General features: G+C 42.3%; 1 protein-coding gene across 1 annotated transcript in view; it reads right to left on the minus strand.

Annotated features, from left to right (window-relative positions):
* LOC149443798 (death-associated protein kinase 1-like) overlaps nt 1-25,585 on the minus strand; it is a 54,437-nt gene that overhangs the window by 13,031 nt on the left and 15,821 nt on the right. Inside the window, exons 6-13 of the mRNA XM_089655330.1 lie at nt 23,366-23,476; nt 18,908-18,988; nt 14,930-15,082; nt 14,670-14,763; nt 14,389-14,552; nt 12,195-12,309; nt 8,659-8,807; nt 1,402-1,455 (exon numbers count right to left, since the gene is read on the minus strand). Of these exons, the coding sequence (XP_089511456.1) occupies nt 1,402-1,455; nt 8,659-8,807; nt 12,195-12,309; nt 14,389-14,552; nt 14,670-14,763; nt 14,930-15,082; nt 18,908-18,988; nt 23,366-23,476 (921 nt within the window). The remainder of the gene's footprint in view (nt 1-1,401; nt 1,456-8,658; nt 8,808-12,194; nt 12,310-14,388; nt 14,553-14,669; nt 14,764-14,929; nt 15,083-18,907; nt 18,989-23,365; nt 23,477-25,585) is intronic.

Genomic DNA, 25,585 nt, shown 5'->3' on the forward strand with positions numbered 1-25,585 from the left:
GGGGATTTTTACTGACATATGAAGTTCACACATTGTTTAGGGGTGTGCAGTTTGGCACCTTTGCCCTGGGTGCTAGGTGACCTTGTCCAGCACTGTGTGTGCTCACCATACAGTTAGCAAATATTGATCTTCATAACCACAATTGTCAAAAGAAGGCTCAGATATACGGATAAGTATTTGCAAATAACAACCAATAAGATTTCTCTGCCATGTTTCTGTTGCAATTTAAGAGCATTCTGATTGGTTGTTATGGGGATAATTTCCTTGAGACCAGTTGTATCTTATCATAATAGACAAAATATCTCCCTGCAAAATGTTCATCTTACCAATGTTCGCATCTTACACTTGCTCACATATACAGTACATGTAAATTATACATTAACAAAACTTTGCATTCACTCCTCTTTGTAATGGGGTAATGTGTGTTAATAGACACATACACACCCAGTACAATCCATTCATCCTCTAGGTTAAACTACTAAAGGTTATTATCTCAATACATTTCCACCCAGGTTTTATAGAAGCCCTTTACTGTTCTTTTTCTGACCTCTGGCCAGAGAGTGATTAACCAATCAAAATGAACTATTTTTGTAAGCATACATGCTTTTTAGGGAGAGAATCCTTTCCCTGTTCCACTGTCATTAACAACTGTTTGTTTGTTATTTAACTTAAAGAAGACAGAGTAACCACATATTCTATTATAAACTAAAAGCGGTTATGAAAGATAGCGGAGAGGAAAACTCAAAATGCACTGAGACGTATCCAAAGGGGTACATAGGTGGGGACAGCACAGTGGCTATATGGTTAGCACATCCACATGGCAGTACTAGCATCACTGCCACAGCACCACCTATCTGGAGTTTGCATGTCCTCCCTGTGCCTGCGTGGGTTTCCTCCGGGTGCTCCGGATTCCTCCCAGACTCCAAAGGCATGCTGGTAGGTTAATTGGATCCTTTCTAAATTGGCCCTGGTATGTGCATGTACTGTATGAATGTAAGTTAGGGACCTTAGATTGTACGCCCCTGAAGGGTTAGGGACTGATGTGAATTTACAATATATATATATGTAAAGCACTGTAAATTGACAACACTATATAAGTACCTGAAATAAATAATAAATAAGTAATTCCTGCTAGTTACTTTCTCTCTGATTAGAGCCCAGAGAGTGAATAGCAGAGAGGCTGCATCGGGCAGTGCAGTAAACCTGTAAGAGTGCACTGACAACCATTAACACACCAAAAAAGGTGGTGATATGCTTTTGCATATTTGATATGCTTTATCTAGATTGGATTTAAAAAGGCAATGATTAGTCAAGAGAAACAACTGCATCCAATCAGATGTTACAGAGCGACCATCTATTTCGTGTGCGGATAAAATGTCATAAAGTATTTTCATCACTTACGCTCTGCAGGCCCAGATGCTCCATGACAAGCTGACATATTTCAGGCTTAGGTTCCTGGCATTAGAGACAAAGGTACACAGTTATTCATAAGTACTAATAAACTGAAGATATTATTCTACATACAGTATCTATTGTCAAAATGTAGGATCTAAATTCTCTCAACTCTAAATTAACATAATCACGGCATTAGACCTCTTTCACAATTGACTAAATATATTCTCAGACACTCTTATGAAATTATCCATTAATTCTTAGTGAACATCTGACCTGAAAAAAATATAGAGGTTGCCACTACTGGCTGTCTCTTAATATGCTGGCTTTTATAGTACACCCAATTGCTTCATTACTTAATCTATATTGACAAGGAACAGGTATGCAGACCAGAGGTTCTGTCCCTCTGACATTCTAATCTGCATGCTTCTGACAGGTTAGTGAATCAGAAAACACTGAATCCAGGAGCAACCTGGAACTACCATTTTTAGCAGGAGGCCAGCAATAGCAGCTTTCATATTTAACTTAGTACCAGTTTCCTGATAAACAAATGTGTTAAAAAACACCAAAAGGCAAGACCAAATAGCTTTCTGCACTTACCTCTTACCTGAACATTTGTTACTGCCTAAAGCACCACCACTCTATTACCCACAAAATATACACTCACTGGCCACTTTATTGGGTACACCTGGCTAGTACCAGTTTGGACCCCCTTTTGTCTTCAAATCTCCCCTAATTCTTCGTTGCATAGACTCAACAAGGTGTTGGAAACATTCCTCAGATATTTTGGTCCATATTGACATGATAGCATCACACAATTGCTGCAGATATGTTGGCTGTACATCCATGATGCAAATCTCCTGTTCCACTACATCCCAAAGGTGCTCTATTGGATTGAGATCTGGTGACTGTGGAGGCCATTGGAGTATGCGTTTCAAGAAACCAGTTTGAGATTATTTGAGCTTTGTGACATGGCACATTATCCTGCTGGAAGTAGCCATCAGAAGATGGGTACACTGTAGTCATAAAGGGATGACATGGTCAGCAATAATACTCAGGCAGGCCGTGGCATTTAAACAATGCTCAATTGGAACTAAGGGGCCAAAAGTATGCTGAAAAAATATCCTGCACACCATTACACCACAAGCCTGAACTGTTGCTACACGGCAGGATGAATCCATTCTTTCATGTTGTTTACGCCAAATTTTGACCCTACCATCTGAATGTCGCAGCTGAAATTGAGACTCATCAGACCAGGAAATGTTTTTCCAATCTTCTGTTGGTGAACCTGTGCAAATTGTAGCCTCCTTTTCCTGTTCTTAGCTGATAGGAGTGGCACCTGGTATGGTGTTCTGCTGCTGTAGCCCATCTGCTTCAAGGTTCAACATGTTGTGCATTCAAAGCTGGTATTCTGCATACCTTAGTTGTAATGAGTGGTTATTTGAGTTACTGTTGCCTTTCTATCATCTCAAACCAATCTGTCCATTCAGCTCTGACCTCTGAGATCAACAAGGTATTTTCGTCCACACAACTGCTGCTCACTGGATATTTTCTCTTTTTCCAACCATTCTCTGTAAACCTTAGAGATGGTTGTGTGTGAAAATCCCAGTAGATCAGCAGTTTTTGAAATACTCAGACCAGCCCGTCTGGCACCAACAACCATGCCACGTTCAAAGTCACTTAAATCCCCTTTCTTTCCCAGTATGATGCTTGGTTTAAACTTCAGCAAGTCATCTTCACCACGTCTACATGCCTAAATGGATTGAGTTGCTGCCATGTGATTGGCTGTTTAGCAATTTGTGTTACCAAGCAGTCAAACAGTTGTACTTGATAAAGAGGCCAGTGAGTGTATGTGCACCCTATTCTCATTCTACTATGTAAAGCCCAAAGCTTCAGTGATACAGCTTCAGGCCTCAGTATGTGTGGACATGCTTAAAGGTACGGACAACATCAAAATGTTGCATTTTGCCTGTCCATTTTATGTAGACTCTAGGCATTCCTGGAAGCACAGATGTAAAGGTAGGAGGATATTACTATAAACAAGAAATAACACTTTTTCCAGGAAGTATCGGATTGCCTTTGGGGAACATGAAGAATAGGACCCCACATTATAATGTTTTTTTCCTTCCTCTGGATCAACTGTTTTTCTTCTTCTTAAAAACACAAATAAGATCTTTACACTTGATAGTAAAAGTAACATAAAACCAGGGCACACTGATAATGTTTGAACTACAGATTACAAACTGTAACTAGTATAAACTTCCAGTCTGTTAAATTAGAGGATTTGCTTTCTCAGCCAGGTCACAGTAAATTAATCTTTACATATTGTACCTCACTGCTCCAATACAAAATTGAAAGGCTTACACAAACTAAATCTCACTGGGAACGAGATATACCTGAATTATCAGATGATGACTGGCAGGACATTTTGCCCTCCCAAGTATCCACAATCATCTCCTCTGGTGATAAGGTTATCCAAGTGAAGTTCCTACACTCCATATATTCTATTTAAAATACGTAAACAGCTTCTCCTCCTTGGCCTATATGCCCATCTGAAAGTTGCATGTTTTTCCATATGGTCTGGGAATGCCCCATTATACATACCTTTCAGTCTGCTGTTACAGACTTCAGGAGCTCCATCCTTCAAACACCTAACATATGCAACCCCTGAAGATATCTGTTGGGGTATTTGGAAGACTCTGATTCATCTAAATGCTCAAAACTCCCTCCCATTGTGCTATTGTGTTCTGCTTGCAGGGAGCCTTCCCATCCGGCAGAACACAATGATTACTGCTAGCAGCTACAGCTGCCAGTAGTAATTGCATGAAAAAAAAATCTAACAGGCTGTTTCATTTGAGGAGGTGAAGAGCACACTACTGACCATAATGGTCAATGAAAATATGACCAGTATCCTCCATGACTCCCACCCTAAATTCCTCAAGGTGTGGGCTCCATCGTGGTCTTTTGCTTTTCCAACTCTGCACCCGACCAGTTTGGGTATTCCCAGTTAATCTCTTCTGCCCTCTAGCCTGGGGGAACTTCCTTCTGCCTTGCTTCCTCCCTTTCCTTACTTTCTGCCTTGCTCTTCTCACTCCTGCCTCTCTTCTCCCCTTCCTCCACCCCTTTTTTTATAATTGTTTTTTGCTTTTAGTTTTGTTTTCCCCATTATCAAGTTGGACTGACCAGTCCACACCCCAAAACCCTTTCCAGGACTCAGGAATCCAGTGATGACCCCTAGTCCATGCTGGAGGGTTATTGTTGTTTGAAAGTTCGTATTTCTTTGAACATCTTATATTATTCAAGTTACAGTATTCCTCAGTGTTTCTATTGTTTATTTACCCTGCGTGAGAATATTATGGCTGTATTTTCTCCTTTGCATTTCAATAAAAAATACTGTACCAGAAAAATCCAACAGGGTGGTTGTACTAAAGTAGAACAATGAATCGACTTGGGTACAATCAGCCTGCCCATAGATGGATCGAATCTCAGCTGGTTCCTGCTGAACGGGCTGAAATTTGGTCCATCTATGACCAGCTTCAGTACAACTAATATTTTTTATTCCAAAAAGGCTATAGTAATTTAATGAAAATCACACGTTCCTCCTACCCTAGCTCAATGGCTCAGACCTGTTAACTATGTAATCCCTATGTATAAATTAACATACAAGGCTCGAGGATGCCCCAGAAAATATTGAGGATCCCTAGAATCCCTGTCTGGTATCACAATCCATGATACTGCTTCATAAACTTGTTAAGTTGTATGTGAATGTATATATGAGTGGAAGTTTAGATGGTACCTGAACATTATATAGCTGATAAACCTTTATGATGGACTGATTTTAATGATACATGTGATTGTCTAATACTTTATTGTATGGAACTACAGTGTCACGGAGTGCCCGTGCCTTCCCCACCCCCCTTTGCCTGCTGTCCCTCTGCCGTATCCCTCCATCCCTCCCTCCCCCCTTGCAGATTCCTTGCGTCCTGCCAGCCTACATCAAAGGGCTGTGCAGGATGGGAGGAAACGCCCCCTGTGGTGCGGTTAGCACCTCTTCTCTGGCAAAGCCACAGAAGAGTCTGGCATCCCACTAGGTCTGCACGTGGATTCTTCACGTGAAGGCCACCGGGGTGTCTCTGTGAGCCCCCCCTCCTTGTCCCGGCGGGGGCAGCGCGGCTCCGAGGCTTCCCGCGCTCGGCGCCCCGCCGAAGACAAAGGCCGCACTCCCTCAGCGCGGCACGAGTGAGGGGGGTGGGGTGCCTCATTGCCCCGGCAACCCGACGCAGGGCCAGCCGTCCTGCATGGCTTTTAAAAGGCCGGCGCAAGACCAGGCCGGTCTCTCTCTCCCTCCTGTGCTGTCCGCTGCAGCTGTTCCGTTGGGAGGTCCGGGTGAGTACTCAGCCATCCCCACTGAGTACTCTGCAGGAGGCTCCCCCAAAGGTCAGAACCATCCCAGGCACAGACCCCGCACAGCCAAGACCCTGCTGAGCCCCTGCAAGTCTGCTGTGTCCCTACCTGCTGAAGCCCGCTGTGCCCCTATCGGCTGATCGCTGGGTCCCTGGGAAGCCGCCCCTGTCTGCTGATTGCTGGTCCCCTGGGAAGCCGCCCTGTCTGCTGATCATTGGGCCCCTGCAAAGCCGTCCTGTCTGCTGATCACTGGGGCCCTGGGAAGCCGTCCTGTCTGCTAATCATTGGGCCCCTGGGAAGCCACCCTGCCTGGTGATTGCTGGGCCCCTGGGAAGCCTCCCTGTTTGCTGATCGCTGGGGCCCTGAGAAGCTTCCCTGTCTGCTGACCGATTTGTCCCTGGAAGCTGCCTGCTGCTGAGCATCCACAAGTCGCCTACCTCCCTGGAAGCCGCCTGCTGCTGAGTGTCCGCAAGTCGCCTATCGTGAGTGTCCCTAGAAGCAATGAACTGTCCCTAGTGTGTGCACAGACCACCCTTGTCCTGAACTGTTCCTAGTGTGCGCACAGGCCACCCGTGTCATGAACTGTCCCTAGTGTGCGCTCAGACCACACATGTCATGAACTGTCCCTATTGTGCGCACAGACCACCCTTGTCCTGAACTGTCCCTAGTGTGCGCTCAAACCACCTGTGTCGTGAACTGTCCCTATTGTGCGCTCAGACCACCCTTGTCATGAGATGCCCCTATTGCACGCCCAGACTACCCTTACTTGAACCGCCTCTTGGCGTACCCGGAGTATAGCTACCTGGGATGCCCCTGAGTGCTTGTGCCATCTCTACCTGCTGAGTCCCCGTGAGCCTGATGTCCCTAGAAAGCTGGGTGGGAGCTGTGCTGAAGTCAGCCCCCCTAGTCAAGGTCCTGCTGAGTCCCCGTGAGCCCGATGTACCTAGAAAGCTGGGGGGGGAGCTGTGCTGAGGTCAGCCCTCCTAGTCAAGGTCCCGTTGAGTCCCCGTGAGCCTGTCATCCCTAGTACGCTGTGTGGGAGCTGTGTTGAGGCCAGACTCCACAGCCAAAGCCCCGTTGAGTCCCCGTGAGCCTGATGTCATCCCTAGTACGCTGTGTGGGAGCTGTGTTGAGGCCAGACTCCACACCCAAAGCCCCGTTGAGTCCCCGTGAGCCTGATGTCATCCCTAGTACGCTGTGTGGGAGCTGTGTTGAGGCCAGACTCCACAGCTAAGGTCCCGTTGAGTCCCCGTGAGCCTGATGTCGTCCCTAGAAAGCTGTATGTGGGTTGTGCTGAGGTCAGACTCCATCGCCAAGGTCCCGCTGAGTGCCCGTGAGCCCGCCTACCATGGGTGTCCCTACAAGCCGCATGTCGCGGAGTGCCATGAACTGTCCTGATTGAGTGTCTTTCATAGTTCAATAAAGCTTTGTGTGTTTCCCATCTTCTTTGTGTGTTCTGTCCTGCCTACGCTTCCGTTACACACAGCATTAAGTGGATATGATTTAAATGCATAAATACATTTCAGTTGACCATGCTGTTTCCAAAGAAACACAAAACAATGTGAAGCAAGTCAAAAGCAGCTTTAAAACTGGCATCCACACTGCACCATTGAGGTAGATGGGATTCTGCTTGGCTTGTATTTCAAATGCCCTTTAGGAGAATGGGATACTTCCAAAGTAAGCATGCTCTGAATGTATTCATTGCCACATACTGTATATGTTCTAGTTGGGGAACTCAGATAGTTTAGAGTTAGGGACCACACTTTGCAGTGATGCCTGGATGTGGCATATTTTACATACATTGCCGTGCAGAGCTAAAACATAACTCAAGCAAACCATATACATATAAAGGGAATGTTTTTTAAATAAACATATAAAAAAAAAATCTGCTTGATATAAATAATATTATCAATGAATATAAATGTTTTCAAAAATCTATTTTCTGCATTTAACCTGTAATTATATATCTACTGTATATGAAAGCAGCCACATTTTCTCATTACATTACAGATTTGGTTACCAATTTTGCAGGGCTTTTTTTCCTCAGCAAATAGGTGCAGGTACTCTCACATTCTGAGTTGCTCCTTGTCTCTGCCCCCTACCCACCTTTGAACACCGTCCTTTGGCTTCCCAACCCTCAGCTCACAATTGAGAACAAAGGACGTTCGATCGGCTGCACTCCAAACAATCCTTTTTATTGAACCAAGATAAAACCAATACAGACAGTGGAAATACAGTGGAGGGAAGGGGCAGGTTAACGCGTTTCACGCTAAAGACAGCGCTTATTCATTACCCCTCAGCTCACAGTACCGCCCTTTTAGAGAATACAGAACCAAGTAACATTTTGTAGCACTAAGTAATTTGCATGGAATTTGTTAATGATAACAAGGAAAGCAATATAGCAGAAAGCTATGCAGAGCCATACAAAGCAATGTGCAGGAGCTGACAGGGGAGAGGTTTGTATTGTTTACATACTGGTCTCTCCCCCGTCGGAAATCCTCGGCGATCACCGGGTGCCAGCGGGGGATCACTGGCCGGGACACGGTAATTGACAGCCGGGGCTGCTCACGCACCCCCTACCCATAACTGCAAAATCACGTATATTTACGGGATTTTGCGCACCCATGCTGCCCTGTAGCAGTATTTCTGCTATAGGGCGGCGCGGAAGTGATTAAATATATAAACTAATGTTGAAATTATACATACATAGGTGCAAATTTAAAAATACAAACACCTTCATAACTACTTTGCAGGTTGACAGGCACCATTAACTGGGAATTGCAACTCCCTTGGCTTAACAGCTTAATTGAGATGCAAAGGAATCCTTGAAAAACTAGACCATATTATCATTTGTACTGTTACCTGTTTCATTTTTGCAACAATTATTTCCAGGGCGTCTTTGATGGGCTCCACATCTGTCATGTTTTTACAGTTTATTGGGAAAAACTGTTTCTGAAAACAATTGAATAGCTCTGTCTCTCTTTTCATCACATTTTCATAAAAGAGTTGTGCTGTAAAAGAATTCACCAAAATATTTGAAATAACTGTTTCTTGTCATGTAGAACTCACATTACGATTTCTGTGCACTAATAGCAACTCTTATTAAAGATTTTAAACCCAGAATTTCATATTCCTGATATGCGCCTGCTGTACCATATACCTGCATGAAAAAGTATCCTGTTCTCTTAGTATTGCTTCCTTTGTAGTGTTCCTGCCAGTCCTTCTGCTTTCCTATTAAAAATGGACTGACCACACTAGGCAGAACAACATACTGTGGTCAGTTTTTCAGCTGTGCTGGGAACTCAGTGTGCACTCTTCCAATGATCAGACTTGTCTTGACACGCCTCTTGCACAGCCTTTCACTGGGAAGATCAATGTTCTGTTGTTTCTCCTCCCCCAGCTCTAAGGCTTCATGTACACAAGCCTACCCTGACCGTTGGCTGCAGTAAAACGCAAATCGCTGTAAAATGCGGCAACCGCAGTACAACGTTTTTGGCGCGTTCTGTGTTTTTGCATCAAAACGTTCCTATCCTGATTTTGATTCTTCTGCGTTCAGGAGGAGGAGGTTTAACCTCATCTAAACGTGGCAGCTCCTAAACTCTGCTAAAAGCCTATGTGTACATGGACACGTAGGCTTTTATGGTGTTGAGTTTAGGAGCTTTGGCAAAAAAAATGCTGAAAGATCCTAAACTTGAGTTTAGTAGCTGCTCGTGTGCATGAGCCCTTATGCAGCTGAGAACAGAGGGAATGTAATCACTTATAAAAAAAATTCCAAACACCTTTTTCTTCCCTTTTTTATATCTATACACAAATGTTTTGCCTTTCATTTCTAGTTTAGACTGAATGGGTTCTTTTACAAGGTGAGGGTATACATATACTTAAATATCTCATCAAATAACATAAAAGTAGAAGTTACTGTGCAGGAACTTTAAGAACCGTTTTTAAACTTCATGATGTGGCAGACAAAGCATTTTTTTAAATCATACAACTATAACTGATATCGTTTACAGTTAAGAACAATTAATTACAATTTTCCCTGAACTGCCTAGCAATTTTCCATAAAGAAGCCTATATTTGGGATGTCACACGTCTTTAAGATCTTCTTCTTGAGGCATTAGATGTGAGGAAGAGGCCCTTGTCCCTTAACATTGGGACATGGGTGTCTAGCAAGAGGGGGAGGATCTGCCAACCCCCTTGCAAGGTACCCTGCTCAATGTTGAAAGGTACATGGCCTTGTCTAGTACAAAAAAGGGGGGAGGCACGCTCACTACCCTTCTTTTCTTTGCCACCCAGACTGCATGCCTGGACAAGGGTCCAAGTCCAATTTTAGGGGAAGGTCATGACATTTCAGTTTTATTTTAATGTGTACTGTCAGGACTACATTATGCACTACATGCAGCTTTAGGGCTCATGTACACGGGACATTTGGAAAACACTTCTGAACGATGGAAACTGAATGCTGGAAAACGTAGGTAAAAAAAGTCTGTTTAGCCACGTTTGCATACCGCGTTTATGCGCGTTTGCATTTAGAAGCGTTTTTTAAAGATAACATCAGGAGACCTTCCAAAATGCCCAGAATGCACTGAAAAACAGTAAAAAATTAACTATTTCAGACAGGATCCAATTAACCTACCAGCATGTCTTTGGATTTTGGGAGGAAACTGGAGTACCCGGAGGAAACCTACGTAGGCACAACGTGAACATGCAAACTCCAGGCAGGTGGAGCCATGGTTGGGATTCAAACCAACGACCCTAGTACTGCCAGGTGGAAGTGCTAACTATTTTGCCACTTTGCTGCCCACAACATGACAATATTATCTACTTTGCCCACAATTCATCTGTGGCCAATAAGATTTATGAGTTAGGCTTTAAACCTCTCTCCCAATGGTACAGGGTGCCCACGACCCTTCACAAATAATTTCCACAGGTCCTTCCAGTTTGTTGGTGCTGTGGGAAGGAGACTGGTATACTCCTACACATATTCTGGGAATGTCCTACTCTTAAAAGTTTCTGGAGTGGGCTACAAGCCTAAACTTAAAATCTTACTGATGTTGAACTGGGGAACTACCCTGCTGCTTTCCTACTTCATCTAAATCACTTATCAAGAAAACAATTCAAAAACTCCCTTTTGATTCAATGCAACAAAAGCATGTATTCTGCTCAAACTGAAACAATGTTCAAAACAATAAAGCAAAAACAAGCCACCCAAAATGACACGAATATCTGGTGTCATTGGCATATCTCCGACTCACTTATATAAGTGTGGATCCATAAACCCAAAAGGTACATACTAAGCAATATGGTAGTGTGACAAGAACTCCCCTACCTGAAAAAAGAAGGTTACTAAATGATCATTTAGTAACCTTCTTTTTTCAGGTAGGGGTGTTCTTGTCACACTACCATATTGCTTAGTATGAAACAATGTTCACCCTCTTTGGCTATGTGATTCTCAAAAATTCAGAATTTACACACCATGGAAAACCTTGCTGTTACCCGTAATCACAAAAGTGAAAAATTCAGAAAACATGTTTTTACTGGGTGGACTATACTTTGTCCTCAGAGTTTGGGAATGCCTTCACTAGAGACTAGTCCAACCTCAGGACTATTTATATGGTTGTAATCTATTCCATGGGATTTACGGATGCCCACCGCCCTTGATTTTCTCTCCCCCTTCTTCCCCTTATTCCTCTGCACCTCCCTTTTTTCTCATTTCCCTTTTCCCATTATTGTGGATACGTTGCTTTTATGTGGACCTATGGTCTGATACCCATCCCTTTTCCCAACCCAGGTGATCTGTTTTATATTCTTCTTATGCCTTGGTAGGCCCAGGACTGTAGGTGTGGCTTGGGTTTATTTTTCTCCTTAAGTACAATTTGAAGAAGGCTATGTGTTTGCTGCTTTGTGGCAGTTATCTCTGTCATTGTTGAAGAAAAGCATTACTACTAGTCTGATGGTAAAAGACTCTTGATGATGTGGGTCTAGTCTTTTGGTGTTAGATTTACTATGATTTCTGTATATGTGACTGCCTAGGACTCCTTCTGTACAATTTGTTTGTTTCTATGACAATTATAGTGTGTCTTCTGCACATGGATGCTTTACTCCTGTATTGATATTAACATAAAGTAACAAAAAACTGGGTATACCCTAATGGAGGTGCTGTAACAACCAAAACTTGGTGTCATTAATAACATCCACACTTATAATTCATGCAAAAAAAAGCATGCAGACAAGTAGTCTTTTTAGGCTCAGCTTAAGTGTTTGGGTTTAAAGCAAAAGTTTACTGTTAGAGGAAGTAAAAGTTAGCTATGGTTTAAGGGGGTGCTCTAGTATCAGAAACATTTTTTAACATTTGGTGCACTTATTGAGCTGAAGGTGTCACAGGTTCTCATTTTTCTTACCTATCGGAATGCGGTTTTCTTCGGGCAGGGTATCCAAGTGGCTTCCTATCAGTATAACATGTGGTAAGGAGCCAGGGTTATGAGCTAAGCTCAGGAATCGCAGCCAGAAAATCATCTAATAGACAATATTAAGAAAACATATGCACAAAGGTATTTAAAAAAAGTGTCCATAATAAAAAAGGTACATTTATTGAGAAGTTTATCCAACACATTCCTTTAGGTAGTGACATATAGGCAGCAGTGTAGCTGAATTTGTGAACATGAGCATCTCAACATAACATGCAACTATATTTATGCAACAATAATTAGAACAATTTAAGAGCATGACAGCGTACTGTAGCTAATAAGCACATCACAATGATAATTCCACTGGTGTGTGAATCACTCTCACAGCCAGGTATTACCCAAGCTTATGGCCCAAGAAGCAGTCGATTTCTCTACTACTCCAATTGCAACCGTATCATCTTCCATCCTAATGTCAGCATTGGCTATTGGGATGTAAGCACAGAGAAACAAGTTTAACTTTACTCTTCTAAACTATAGTAAAACTTCCATTACTTAAGCCAGTGTTTCTCAACTCCAGTCCTCATGGACCCCCAACAGGTCATGTTTTCAGGATTTCCATTATTTTGCACAGGTGATTTGATCAGTTTCACTGCCATAGTAATTACCACAGCTGTTTCATCTGAGGGAAATCCTGAAAACATGACCTGTTGGGGGTCCATGAGGACTGGAGTTGAGAAACACTGACTTAAGCCAAGTACAGTGTTTGCCTTTCCTGTTCCAATCCTTTAGGGCACGGGTGTCAAACTGGTGGCCCTCCAGCTGTTGCCAAACTACAAGTCCCATGAGGCATTGCAAGATTGACAATTACAAGCATGACTCCCAAAGGCAGGGGCATGATGGGACTTGTAGTTTAGCAACAGCTGGAGGGCCGCCAGTTTGACACCCCTGCTATAGGGCACCAGTGTCAAACTGCCAGCCCTCCAGCTATTGGCAAACTACATGAGGCATTGCAAGACTGACAGTTACAAGCATGACTCCCAAAGGCAGAGGCATGATGGGACTACTTTAGGGCAGAAGATCTTTAAGTGATTGATGTTCTTTTAGGTACCATTCACACTACAATACAGTGCGGGAAAGCCGCTCCTCTGCAGCTTCCAGCGCTGCATTCCAATCACACTGTTCTTGCGATCTGCTGCAGGTGTCAGTGCAACTTTAGCAACACCCCAAACGCAGGTGGCAAATTCTGTGTGGTTGCCGCACCAGATTGCATGCAATCCAATTGTTGTGCCTTTCATAAAGTAGCTCATGCACTACTTTTGTGCGGTGTGGTGTGGTGCAATTTCAGCCAATTCAAAATGAATGGGGTTAAAATGATACTAAACAGAACTGCAAGTGAATTGCACTGGAACCGCACAGCATTCCTGTTTCCTTTGTAGTTGTGGAGACATTAAAAAAGATATCAAATCACAAGATATCATATCAAAAGTCTACAAAATTCTACATTTTAATCTAAATAGTTTATTAAAAAAGTATGGTGGTGATAAAGTCACCAAATGTCAATTTAAATAAGAATGCCACTATGGTTTCTTATAGCGGAGTTTCAGCCATTTTTGTGTTTACTAAAAGTCAGGAGCTACAAAAACTGTAGCTGTTGACATTTAATAAACACACACTTATCTGTCCCAGAGACCAGCGATGTGCTCACCCACGCCATCCCTTCTCCCCTTCTCTCCTCCACGGCGCCGGCGTCTCAACTGTGGGCACCAGGCTGTGACAGCTTGCGCATGCGTGAGTCACACTGCGCCTCCTAATTGGTCCAGCAGTCTCCTGAGACCTGTGAAGGTTCCCAGGAGATTGCGGGAGGGAGGACGGGAACGAACTTCTGGCTCACTTTGCCGTGATGAACTGAGCCAGAAGTGGGAGCGGATACCTGTCAAAACCAGGTACTCGCTCCCCCCTCCCCCCCAAAAGGTGCCAGATATCGCAGTGGGGGGGGGGGGGAGGCAAATAAGCAGAGCTTCCACTTTTCAGTGCAATTCCACTTTAAGTCTAGCTGTGACATGGTGAACCTGATTTACTAAAGCATAGAAATAACAGTGGATAAGCTCTGTAAACCTTTGTTTGTCGTCTGCTAATAAAATTTTAATTAAAAAATGAACAAATAATAAAGACAGTGGGACTTTTTTACCTGGTCAATTGCTTGTCTTTGTGCTCCATGCAGGTCACTCTGAATCCCTTTGAGACTGAAGACCACACAATATATAGTGTTGGGTCCACTAGTGTTGAGAAGTAGAGAATGAGTAAAACAGTACTCCATTTGCCCCGCAAAGTCCCATATAACCAAGGAACCATCTGAAGAAAGAAAACAGAGACAAAAACTACTGTACTGTATTTTGAACCCACAAAAGATTCACTGTTATTGATGTCTCACCATCTTATTGTAAAAAGTTAAAATGCGTAGCCACTCACCCTTTAGATCAGTCTGTGAACAGGACACCCCTTGTGTGGATGGAGGAGGTTCAGGTCCATTTAAATAATACTGTAATCTTGAAAATAGCCCAGTCTGTTAAATGAAAAGGGGGATAAGATAATGAATAGATAGGTATGATGTTTTGTAATTAAGGACTGAGCTAGAAAACCCAGTCCTAGAGCAGTGTAGGACAATTCAGCCACAACTATATAACGTAAAGATCTGGAATTTGAATTCTGCTTGTATATATTTCATTTACCTCTTTTAGTGTGTTGACAAATGTGGTTTTTCCAACTCCACTATGCCCACAGATAAAGAGCTTCACCTTCTTCCTAGGCTTCCCACACTGATTACCAGCCTCCATAACAGGAAAAGGCAAAGGTCTTTCATTCAAGAACACCATCTGCTGCCTCTAAACAGATCAGAATTAAATTTACCATAAGGTTGATTGGACATGTAGACACAATAGAACTACCCTCTGGCACTTTTGTTGTTCAGCACTCACACAAACATGAATGCTCAGCCAAGTGTCTGAATTCACTGATATTCAGAGGATAGGGGAACAGCAGAAAAGTGCAGGTAGACACTGTTAATATTGCCTATCTATTCCTTCTAGTTATAGACAGCCAACAAGCATGTGACTCACCTATGGGTGCAAGATTGTTGAACCACTGCAGTCAAAATCAATTACCCGGGTGGCTGTCTTTCCATGACTACTGACAATTCTAATTAATGTAAAAATAAGGAATAGAATGTTTTCATGTACAGTTGCAAGAAAAAGTATGTGAACCCTTTGGGATTACGTGGAGTTTTGCATGAATTGGGCATAAAATGTGCTCTGAACGTCATCTAAGTCACAACAATAGAAGAACACAGTCTGCTGAACATAATACTACACAAACATTAGATGTTGCCATGGTTTAATTGCACATAACATGTAAACATTCACAGTGCAGGGAGGAAAAAGTATGTGAACCTTTGGACTTAATAACTGGTTGACCCTCCTTTGGCAGCAATAACCTCAACCAAACGTTTCCTGTAGTTGCAGATCAGACCTGCACAACGATCTGGAGTCATTTTGGACCACTCCTCTTCACAAAACTGTTTCAGTGTAGCAATATTCTTGGGATGTCTGGTGTGAATCGCTCTCTTAAGGTCATGCCACAGCATTTCAATCGGGTTGAGGTCAGGACTCTGACTGGGCCACTCCAGAAGGTGTATTCTGTGCTTTTGCAGCCATTGTTTTGTTGAATTACTTGTATGCTTTGGGTCATTGTCCTGTTGCATCACCCATCCTCTGCAGAGCTTCAGTTGGCGGACAGATGGTCGTACGTTTTCCTGCAAAATGTCTTGATAAACTCTGGAATTCATTTTCCCATCAATGACAACAATCCGTCCAGGCCATGAGGCAGCAAAGCAGCCCCAAACCATGATGCTCCCTCCGCCATGTTTCACAGTGGGGATGAGGTTTTGATGTTGGTGTGCTGTGCCTTTTTTTCTCCACACATAGTGTTGTGTGTTCTTCCCAAACAACTCAATCTTGGTTTCATCTGTCCACAGTATATTTTGCCAGTAGTGCTGTGGAACATCCAGGTGCTCTTTTGCAAACTTCAAACGTGCTGCAATATTCTTTTTGGACAGCAATGGCTTCCTCCGTGGTGTCCTCCCATGTACTCCATTCTTGTTTAATGTTTTCCTTATTGTAGATGTGTCAACAAAAATGTTAGCATGTGCCAGAGATTTCTGTAGGTCTTTAGCTGACACTCTGGGATTCTTCTTTACCTCATGCAGCATTCTGCGCTGTGCTCTTGCAGTCATTTTTACAGGACGACCACGCCTAGGGAGAGTAGCAACAGTGCTAAACTTTCTCCATTTGTAGACAGTCTGTCTTACCGTGGACACATGAACATCAAGGCTTTTGGAGATACTTTTGTAACCCTTTCCAGCTTCATGCAAGTCAACAATTCTTGATCGTAGGTCTTCTGAGAGCTCTTTTCTGCGAGGCATGGTTCACATCAGACAGTGCTTCTTGAAACCAGTAAACCCAAAACAGGTGTGTGTTTTTTAAGGGCAGGACAGCTGTCAGCAACACATCCAATATCATCACACTGATTGGAGTCAAGGTTGGCTCACTCCTGGCTCCAATTAGCTCTGGGAGAAGTCATTAAGCTAGGGCCTCACATACTTTTTCCTCCCTGCACTGTGAATGTTTACATGTTATGTGCAATTAAACCATGGCAACATCTAATGTTTGTGTAGTATTATGTTCAGCAGACTGTGTTCTTCTATTGTTGTGACTTAGATGACGTTCAGAGCACATTTTATGCCCAATTCAAGCAAAACTCCACGTAATCCCAAGGGGTTCACATACTTTTTCTTGCAACTGTATTTCCATATTACCACATTTAATAGTGTAATATTAAATGTGAACCTGCCTCCAAATAAAAAATATGAATATGTATTGTTGGCCAAACAGCAGGTGCCTCATGTTACTTGCACATCATTTTCTTTCTTTCTGCCCAAATGTTCCCCTGTGATTCCCAGGTTGAAGGTGAGACATCTAAAACTAGGCATGGGGACCATTTAGCGAATGCCTTGTTTTTCTCTTAATGAATACAAAGTGTTCTCTGTTTGCATGAGATATAGATCGTGATGTCCCTGCCCTTCTTCTCCACCCTATCCAATTAGAGAACACTTTGCATTCATTAGGAAAATGCAAAGCGTTCTCTGAATGGTGTCTGTGCCAAGCAAGTGACCTCCTGTGGTTAATATGCAGGGCACTGGACATGGGATCCAGAAAACAGGGGGATCATTGTAGCAGCCGATGGCTTCTACGGTGATGCTCTGTTTCCACAAAGATTGTCCAGGTAAAGAATATACCTACTTACACTGGTCCAAACTGAATCAATATTTTTATGCAAAAAACAGCTTTATAGATTTCAGCTTTATCATGTATGTAAAGGCATGTTTTTGGTCTGCCGAGAATAGAGAAAGGTTAGGCAAACCTTTATTGCAGCCTGTGTCCACATTGGGATGTTTCACCCCTCTATTTGTGTCATGTGGTCATTGTTAAAGTGGAACTATAGGCAAAACTTTTTTCCATTTTGGATAGAGTGAGGAAGGGTTATAACCCCTGTCAGTTTATTTTATTCGTCATCTGTGTTCCATTGCAGAGGTTTCCCTTCACTTCCTGTCCCAGGAAATCTCTGCAAATTAAGGGAATTCCTTGAGGACCCCCAGGTCCCCAGAACTAGTGTGCCGATTGGAAAATTTCCCTGCTATTACTATTATGGGGACAGCCCAAAATTTGGGATTTTCTTTTATTTTCACTTTCAATGAGAATGGGAAACAGGACAAATGGAGAGAGTGAATTTCTGTAAAGGGGACACAGACCACAATAAATACCTGACAGGTGTTCTAATCCATATCCACTCTATCAAAAACTTGAAAAAGTTTTGCCTTTATTTATACTTTAAAAATACAGAAAATGAATCAAAATCCAAATTGTAAGTTATTATTGCAACAAGAGGGAGATTTTCTGAGATATCCTGTTGCTTTCTGTTGTGGAAGTGAAGAGAAACCTGTTCAATAAGTACAGACAGAAAAAAAACCTGAAAGGGGTTTAACTCTTCCCTCCTCTATCCATCATACTTTATTCATGATATTTATCCTACTTTGGATGTGAAGATTCAGATGAATCTTTCAAGTGGTTGTAAATCCATACATATACCCACTGAAGTTGCTAGATTCAGGTGATGTGCAGAAAATAAACAAATCCTCCTACACAAGTTGTACCTGTTTATCTGTAGCCATCTCCTTTCCACAGCCTTTTGAAATGTACAGTTTATGCATAATTTCTGAAGGCAGGGAGTGGGGATCCAATGTCACGAATTGCACAACATAAAGCAGAGAGCTCTACACAGTCTCATAGGAAAGCATGTACAGCTGAGGCTTTCAACCACAGGCTGTGTGCAGGAGCCCCCATCCCCTATCCCCCTGGATCCCGTGGAATTGGCATAACCTGTCAGAAGTGACTCATGCAGATAGCAGAGGAACAAGACAGTAGACCAATCACAGTAAGTGCTTTGGATTGAGGCAAGTACACACTATAGAAATGTTATTTATTTTCATTTCAGAGGTTTGCAACCACTTTTATGTGCAATCCCAGAGAAGATGCTGAAAGAATTAAAGCAGGGTGAGTGAGCTGACCTTGTTTGTTTGATTATATGTCACATACCTGGGTTTGGTTTTGGATCAGTCTTATAACCCTAAGTGGGGCTTTTATTTTCCGTGCTTCATCAAGAGCCGTGAGACCATCCTAAAAAGTAAAGCCAATTATAACCTTAGAAAGAAAAAGTCTTTACTTACTGTGACAAGAACAAAACCCATGCAAATTTTACCCCCACCCTGACAACAAATGCAGACAACTGGCTAGAAAAATCAAGCTACAAGAAAAACTGTAGATATGCAATCAGTGGCGTCCCTAGGGGGGTGCAGGGGGTGTGGGCCGCACTGGGTGACACCATCACAAGGGGTGCAGGAGCAGGATGCCAGCAGAGCTTCTGGGTTCTGTGAAGGTCCTGGCCAGTTATTGGGGTGATCCCGGATTCCTGGCACAGTGACAGCTGCCCCCGGTGTATCGGTAAAATGAGTATCCCGGACCCGTGAAGATATGTATCCCCTGAAGCAACTGCGCATGTGCCGGTTTCAGGCCAAAGGAGCTGATCGCCAATCTCCAACTTTAGCACAGAGCTGCCACAGTTAATCCCTTACAGGCTGCACACTGCTGAAGCTGATCCCGCGGATCACCATGAGTTGCAAGATCAGTTAACCCCATATAGGTTCAACCTATACAGTGTTAACTGATCTTGCAACCCATAGTGATCCACGGGATCAGCTTCAGCAGAGTGCAGCCTGTAAGTTGTTAACTGTGGCAGCTCTGTGCTAAAGTCGGAGATTGGCTTCTTCGGCCTGAAATTGGCACATGCGCAGTTACTTCAGGGGATACATATCTTCACGGGATACTCATTTTACCACTACACCGACACCGCTCCTTCCTCTCTGGAGGGGTGACACCATGTGTGACTGCATCGGGTGACACCACCCCTAGGGATGCCTTTGTATACAATGTTAACTGATGTGCTTATTTTGGTTCTGGGTGAGAATGGTATTGTATTTTTGGTACGGATAAAAACTGACCATTTCTCATTGGTTCTAAAAACATTCCTACTTTTATTTCCACTAACTAAAATTATACACTTACCGGAGACTTTATTAGGTACACCTCGCTTGTGCCAAGAAAATATCCCCCACACCATTACACCACCACCAGCCTGAACCATTGATACAAGGCAGGATGGATCCATGCTTTCATGTTGTTTACGCCAAATTCTGACCCTACCATCTGAATGTGGTAGCAACCAGTCTGCCCATTCTCCTCTGACCTCCAACATCAACAAGGCATTTTCTTCCACACAACTGCCGCTCACTGGATATTTCATTTTTTTTGGACCATTCTCTAGAGATGGTTGTGCATGAAAATCTCAGTAGATCAGCAGTTTTTGAAATACTCAGACCAGCCCGTCTGGCACCAACAACCATGCCACATTGAGAGTCACTTAAATCCCCTTTCTTCCCCATTCTGATGCTGGATGTTAACTTCAGCAGGTCGTCTTCACCACATCTACATGCCTAAATGCATTGAGATGCTGCCATGTGATTGACTGTTTAGCAATTTGTGTTGCCAAGCAATTGAACAGGTTCACCTAATAAAGTGGCCGGTGAGTGCACATTAAAGTCATCTAAGTGAGTGTCTTGTGTTTAGTATTTTTAACCCATTAGACTAATTGTCTAAAGTTCCTATAAATATGCCCAGACCTGTAATGTTTAAACTATCAGTCTGCCAATTTTTTTCAGAAGTCCTGTGTGTTGGTGTTATATGAAGTATTGAGAATCCGTGTGAGCCTCACAGTTATGTTGTAAGTAGTCAATTTCTAGTAAACAACAGAACTGACTATAACCTGTGCAGAGTCTCTACTTGTTATCAAACTATAGAGTTGGCATTAGTTGTTATTCAGAAACAGCATTCATCTGGTGGAACAATAAACATTTGGAAACAAGCAGATATTGTTGGGGGTACTTTATATTCCGGGTTTGCTGTTGATCCAAATCTGGCCCTGGAGATACATTTTATATTATGGACAGTACAAATTTGATCCCATTCCCTGATTTAGAATAGTAAGAAATGGTCAACGCTTTGCAGCTGATTTGTTAAAACTGGAGTGATCAGAATCTGGTGCAGCTCTATATGGTAGCCAATCAGCTTCTAACTTCAGTTTCTTCAAGTAAGCTTTGACGAAAAAAAAGGGAAGCTTATTGGTTTCTCACCAGATTTTGCACTCTCCAGTTTTTGTACTGTAAATCAACCCCTTTGTGCATTATCTTCCTTCTGTCATCCATTACATACTTTAAAAATTTCTGTTTGGCTTGGGGATTTGTGATTGAGAGGAAAGAGACATACAGTATATATTCAGTCCACTCTGCACTAAAATGGTGAAAATCAAGTGAAATAAATAAATAAATAAATAAATAAGTCAAGCTGCTATACTTAACAATTGATGCCCACATGAATATATACTGTATAATGAAGTAAAACCTCATAGTGCAACACTATCCCAAAATTTCATCCAAAATGCAAAACCAATTTTCAAATCCACAACACTATTATAGTGAATATGACATGCAGGTACATGCACTGTATATAAGGTAAATGAAAGACAGGCTTCAGTTCAGATCCCAGGCAACTGGTCATGCCTCTCTGACATATTTCACCCACATTGGGCTTATTCGTAGAGGATCCTGCCCACACTGTTGCTCTGCCTCAACGCATTTCGTCACTATGGCTATTTTGTCAAGAGGATCTCACATTGAGGGGGAGTCTGGATACAGAGCAGTCGGCTAGTACAGATGACAGATAGTAATCTGGACCTGCTGTTAGTCTTACCAGACAGATTGTTGTTGTTTTGCTTGGTTTCAATAAATTATATTCTTTTACTATATTATACTGTGTAAGAGTTTTTCCTTCTGATCGTAGCTTATCCTCTATGGAGTCCTGGGTGGCCCCGCACACAGGCAGTGGAGGACTGCAGTCTGAGATTGCTTGAGCTTGCATACCTCTCAAGAAAGAGTGTGGAGTGCATTTCTTGGTGAAGCGGATCACTGTGAACTGGAAGTAATCGGCTTGCACCAAGAAATCATTCACTGGTGGATAGACTTGTTTGTTTAACCACTTGCCCGCTGCCCTATAGCAGAAGTGCTGCTATATGGCAGCAGGGCTGTGCAAAAGCACATATATATATATATATGTGTGTGTGTGTGTGTGTGTGTGATTTGCATCTCCTGTTAGGGGGCGTGCGTGCTGCCCTAATTGCGCCACTATTGGCGGCTAGGGATGGCAATCACCGGGACCCAGCCGGGCACTCGGTGATCATTGTGCAAAGCTGACAGTGGAGAGACCTGTGTGTAAACAACACAGGTCTCTCCCCTGTCAGCATGGACATGCTGTGTTGTATCTCTCTGCACAGCATGCCTCTCTAGTAAGACACACACAGCACACAGTTAACCCTTTGATTGCCCAAAAGTTAACCCCTTCCTGCCCAGTGTCATTAGTACAGTGTCAGTGCTTTTCATTAGCACTGATCACTGTTTTAGTGTCACTAGGGATCTCAGTGGCAGTTAGTCAGTTCCCACTCAGTGTCAAAATGCCTGCCGCAGTCCTGCTATAAGTCGCTGATCGCCGCCATTACTAGTATAAAAATAAAAATAAATTCCAGTATATATACTGCCACTTGTAGATGCTATAACTTTCATGCAAACTAATTTACACGTATTGGGATTTTTGATAGCAAAGACATGTAGCAGAATACATTTTTGCCTAAATTTATGGCGAAATTTGATTTTTTAAATTTTTTTATTAATATGTTTTATAGCAAAAAGTCAAAAATATTGTTTTTTATTCAAAATTGTAAGTCTTTTTTTGTTTATAGTGCAAAAAACAAAAACCGCAGCGTTGCATGACCGCGCAATTGTCAGGTAAAGTAATGCAGCGCACATCGCAAAAAATGGCCTGGTCAGGAAGGAGGGTAAATCCTCTGGATTGCAAGTGGTTAAATACACAGGTTGGTCACAGAAGAAAAAAATAACAGGATACCTAGGACAATTTGTTTATACACAGAAGTTTGTTTTGTTTACATAATTAGGAATACTTTTTGGGCATGTACACATTGCTGGCATTAAATTTTTTTTTGCCTAATGGTATTTTATGTGGCTTCACTATAATACTATATTACTGTTGTGGATCTGGTAATTAGTTTTGCAATTTTGTTGAAATTTTGGGATAGCGTTGCACTTTGAGATTATACTTCATTATAATTATAGGAAAGAGACATAACTGTTCTAGTTCTCCATCGAAAAAAAAAATATCCCCTGTGCTAAAAGCTATGGCAGACTGAAAGGATGACAAAGGTATGGCTTTTCCAAGCAAACTGCATCCATTACTACAATTCTCTTGTTTGTATGTTTAAATGCGTTAGGTATGGGCCTTGCATCATGGTCTTTCCATAGTTCCTCTTTGGCAAGAGCTTTGTACTGTTTAATTGACTTAGAAAAAAATCATGCTGCTGTCAATAATACTCACTGAGTTCCTGCTCAGCAGGTCAGTCTGGTATTGCAGAGCGAGTGTGATCAGAGATTCTAAGTCCTTGGTGGTTGCTCTCCTCAGAATGGTGAATACAAAATTCTCTTTGTCCTGTCAAGAACATTCACACAGTGAAAATCAATTGTTTTCAATGTAGACAATAATGTGAGGAAACACCCAGTTCTTTAGCATTTAATACAATATATAAACTTGAAAGTTGACACCTATAACTATTAAAGCGGAGTTCCGGCCCCCGGCTCTCCCCGCCAAACAAAAAAAAATAAAAGTCAGCAGCTACAAATACTATAGCTGCTGACTTTTAATATCCGGTCACTTACCTGTCCTGGGATCCAGCGGTGTCCTCACCCCGAGTTGTTTTTTCAATCAGCTGTAGGTGCTGGTGCCGCCATCTTGATTAAGGAAAACTGGTAGTGAAGCTTTGCGGCTTCACAGTCGGTTTCCTACTACACGTGCGCAAAGCATGCTGCGCTTTGTGAACGGGCTGCAGTCCTCTGGGACCTGTGAAATGTCCAAGAGGGCTGCAGGGGGGCCCGAACTTCCGGCTCAAAACCAGGTACCCTCTCCCCCCTTCCTCCAAAAGGTGTCAAATGTGGCAGTAAAGGGGGGGGGAGTAGGAGCCATATAAGTGGAGCTTCCACTTTGGGTTGGGACTCCACTTTAATGAGCAATTATATATTTTTTAAAATGAGAAATATACAAAATAATTTAGTTTTAGAAACGTATAACTTATATTCATGTTTTTTTATTTTTTTTTAATCCCAGTCCTATTCAAATACAAAATACAGTGCCACACTTTTTTTTAAATAAAAATAGTGACATGAAAATTATTCCCAATGTGAATTAAATAGTGAAAAAATATTGCAAACAGTATTCACAATAACTATGAACAAATACAGCCCATCTCTAATGCATAGTCCTTCCAACCCGAAAAAACCTATGCCATCAAAAATCTTCTTTTTTCATATATAGTGCACCTCCACCATCAGTGATACCAGCTGTGCTCTCACCTGGAATTTTTGACCTCACAACTAAGTTTGTTCAAAAATGGCTTGCATCCTTCAGGTGGACATATAGTAAGGATATGACTTCTACCAAGATTTTCCTTCACTGTTGATTAAGTTCCTTCTTCTAACTCCTTCTCCTCCACTCAGCGGGGGATATCCCCCTGAGGAAGCAATGTGACCCTGTGGCGTAACGCGTAGGGGAGTGGCTTGGAAGGAAGGGGTAGGTGTATTACTCTTAAATGATGAATGTTCATTAGTTAACTTTCCTTTATAAAGTGTCCATAAGGGGGTACAGATACAGTATGTGTCACTCCACACAAACTAATTATGTTAGAGTTTTTGTAGTTCATATCCAAGGATTAATCATTACACAAAACAGAACAAGGCAGGGATATTTGCAAACTTCATAACCACATGTTTGTCTACTTAAAGTAGACATAAACCCTATATGATTGACATTTAATCTGGCCATACACAGTTAGATTTTTTTATCATTCACCCTGCTATCATACAGGGTGGGTTTCCAGATGGTGACAACACTGGAATATGCCTTTGGATTCTGTGATGAAATGAACACTTAAAGTGTATTTCCATTTTTGCAGCAACAATTGGTATAACACATCTCTTCTAATTTGTTAAAATTTTCCATTCACATGGCATAGTTTAAAAAAAATAATTAAGAATTGCTGCTTCACTTTTTACTTGCTGAAAAAAATGTATTCAGCTCTCGTATTCTATGTAATGTGAAGGAAGGGCCTGGCAAGTTATGGTTGCAATTATTAGTTAGTAGTATGCTAGTAGATTTTCATTATCAGTTGTAAACTAGATGTGCAGGGTTGTCTGTCCTAACAAAGAGTTAAAGATCTCAAGGCATCTCAATAACATTGTATGTTATTTCACTGAAAAAGAAACTCCCTCACTGTCCCTTAGCTGCACATATAGATATTTATTCTAAGCAATGGAAGTTGAATTTAGTGTTCTATGTGTAATCCTGCTCAAAAGAAACAACTGGCAAGAACAAATACTTTAAAAATTATTTTTAGATATGCTAGGTTAATGGGAACACATTACAAACCTATAGTGTGGGTTTCTCAAACAATTTAAAGTCCTGGTGCCCGACCAGGGGCTGTATGTAGCCCTTTGGCACTGTGTGGCCCTCAGGGCTCCTGCAGGCATTACTGTGTCTCCAGTCTAT

This window comes from Staurois parvus, unplaced genomic scaffold (assembly GCF_062004578.1).
Source record: "Staurois parvus isolate SC_StPar_1 unplaced genomic scaffold, SC_StPar_1.0 ptg000832l, whole genome shotgun sequence".
NCBI classification, from domain to species: Eukaryota; Metazoa; Chordata; class Amphibia; order Anura; family Ranidae; genus Staurois; species Staurois parvus.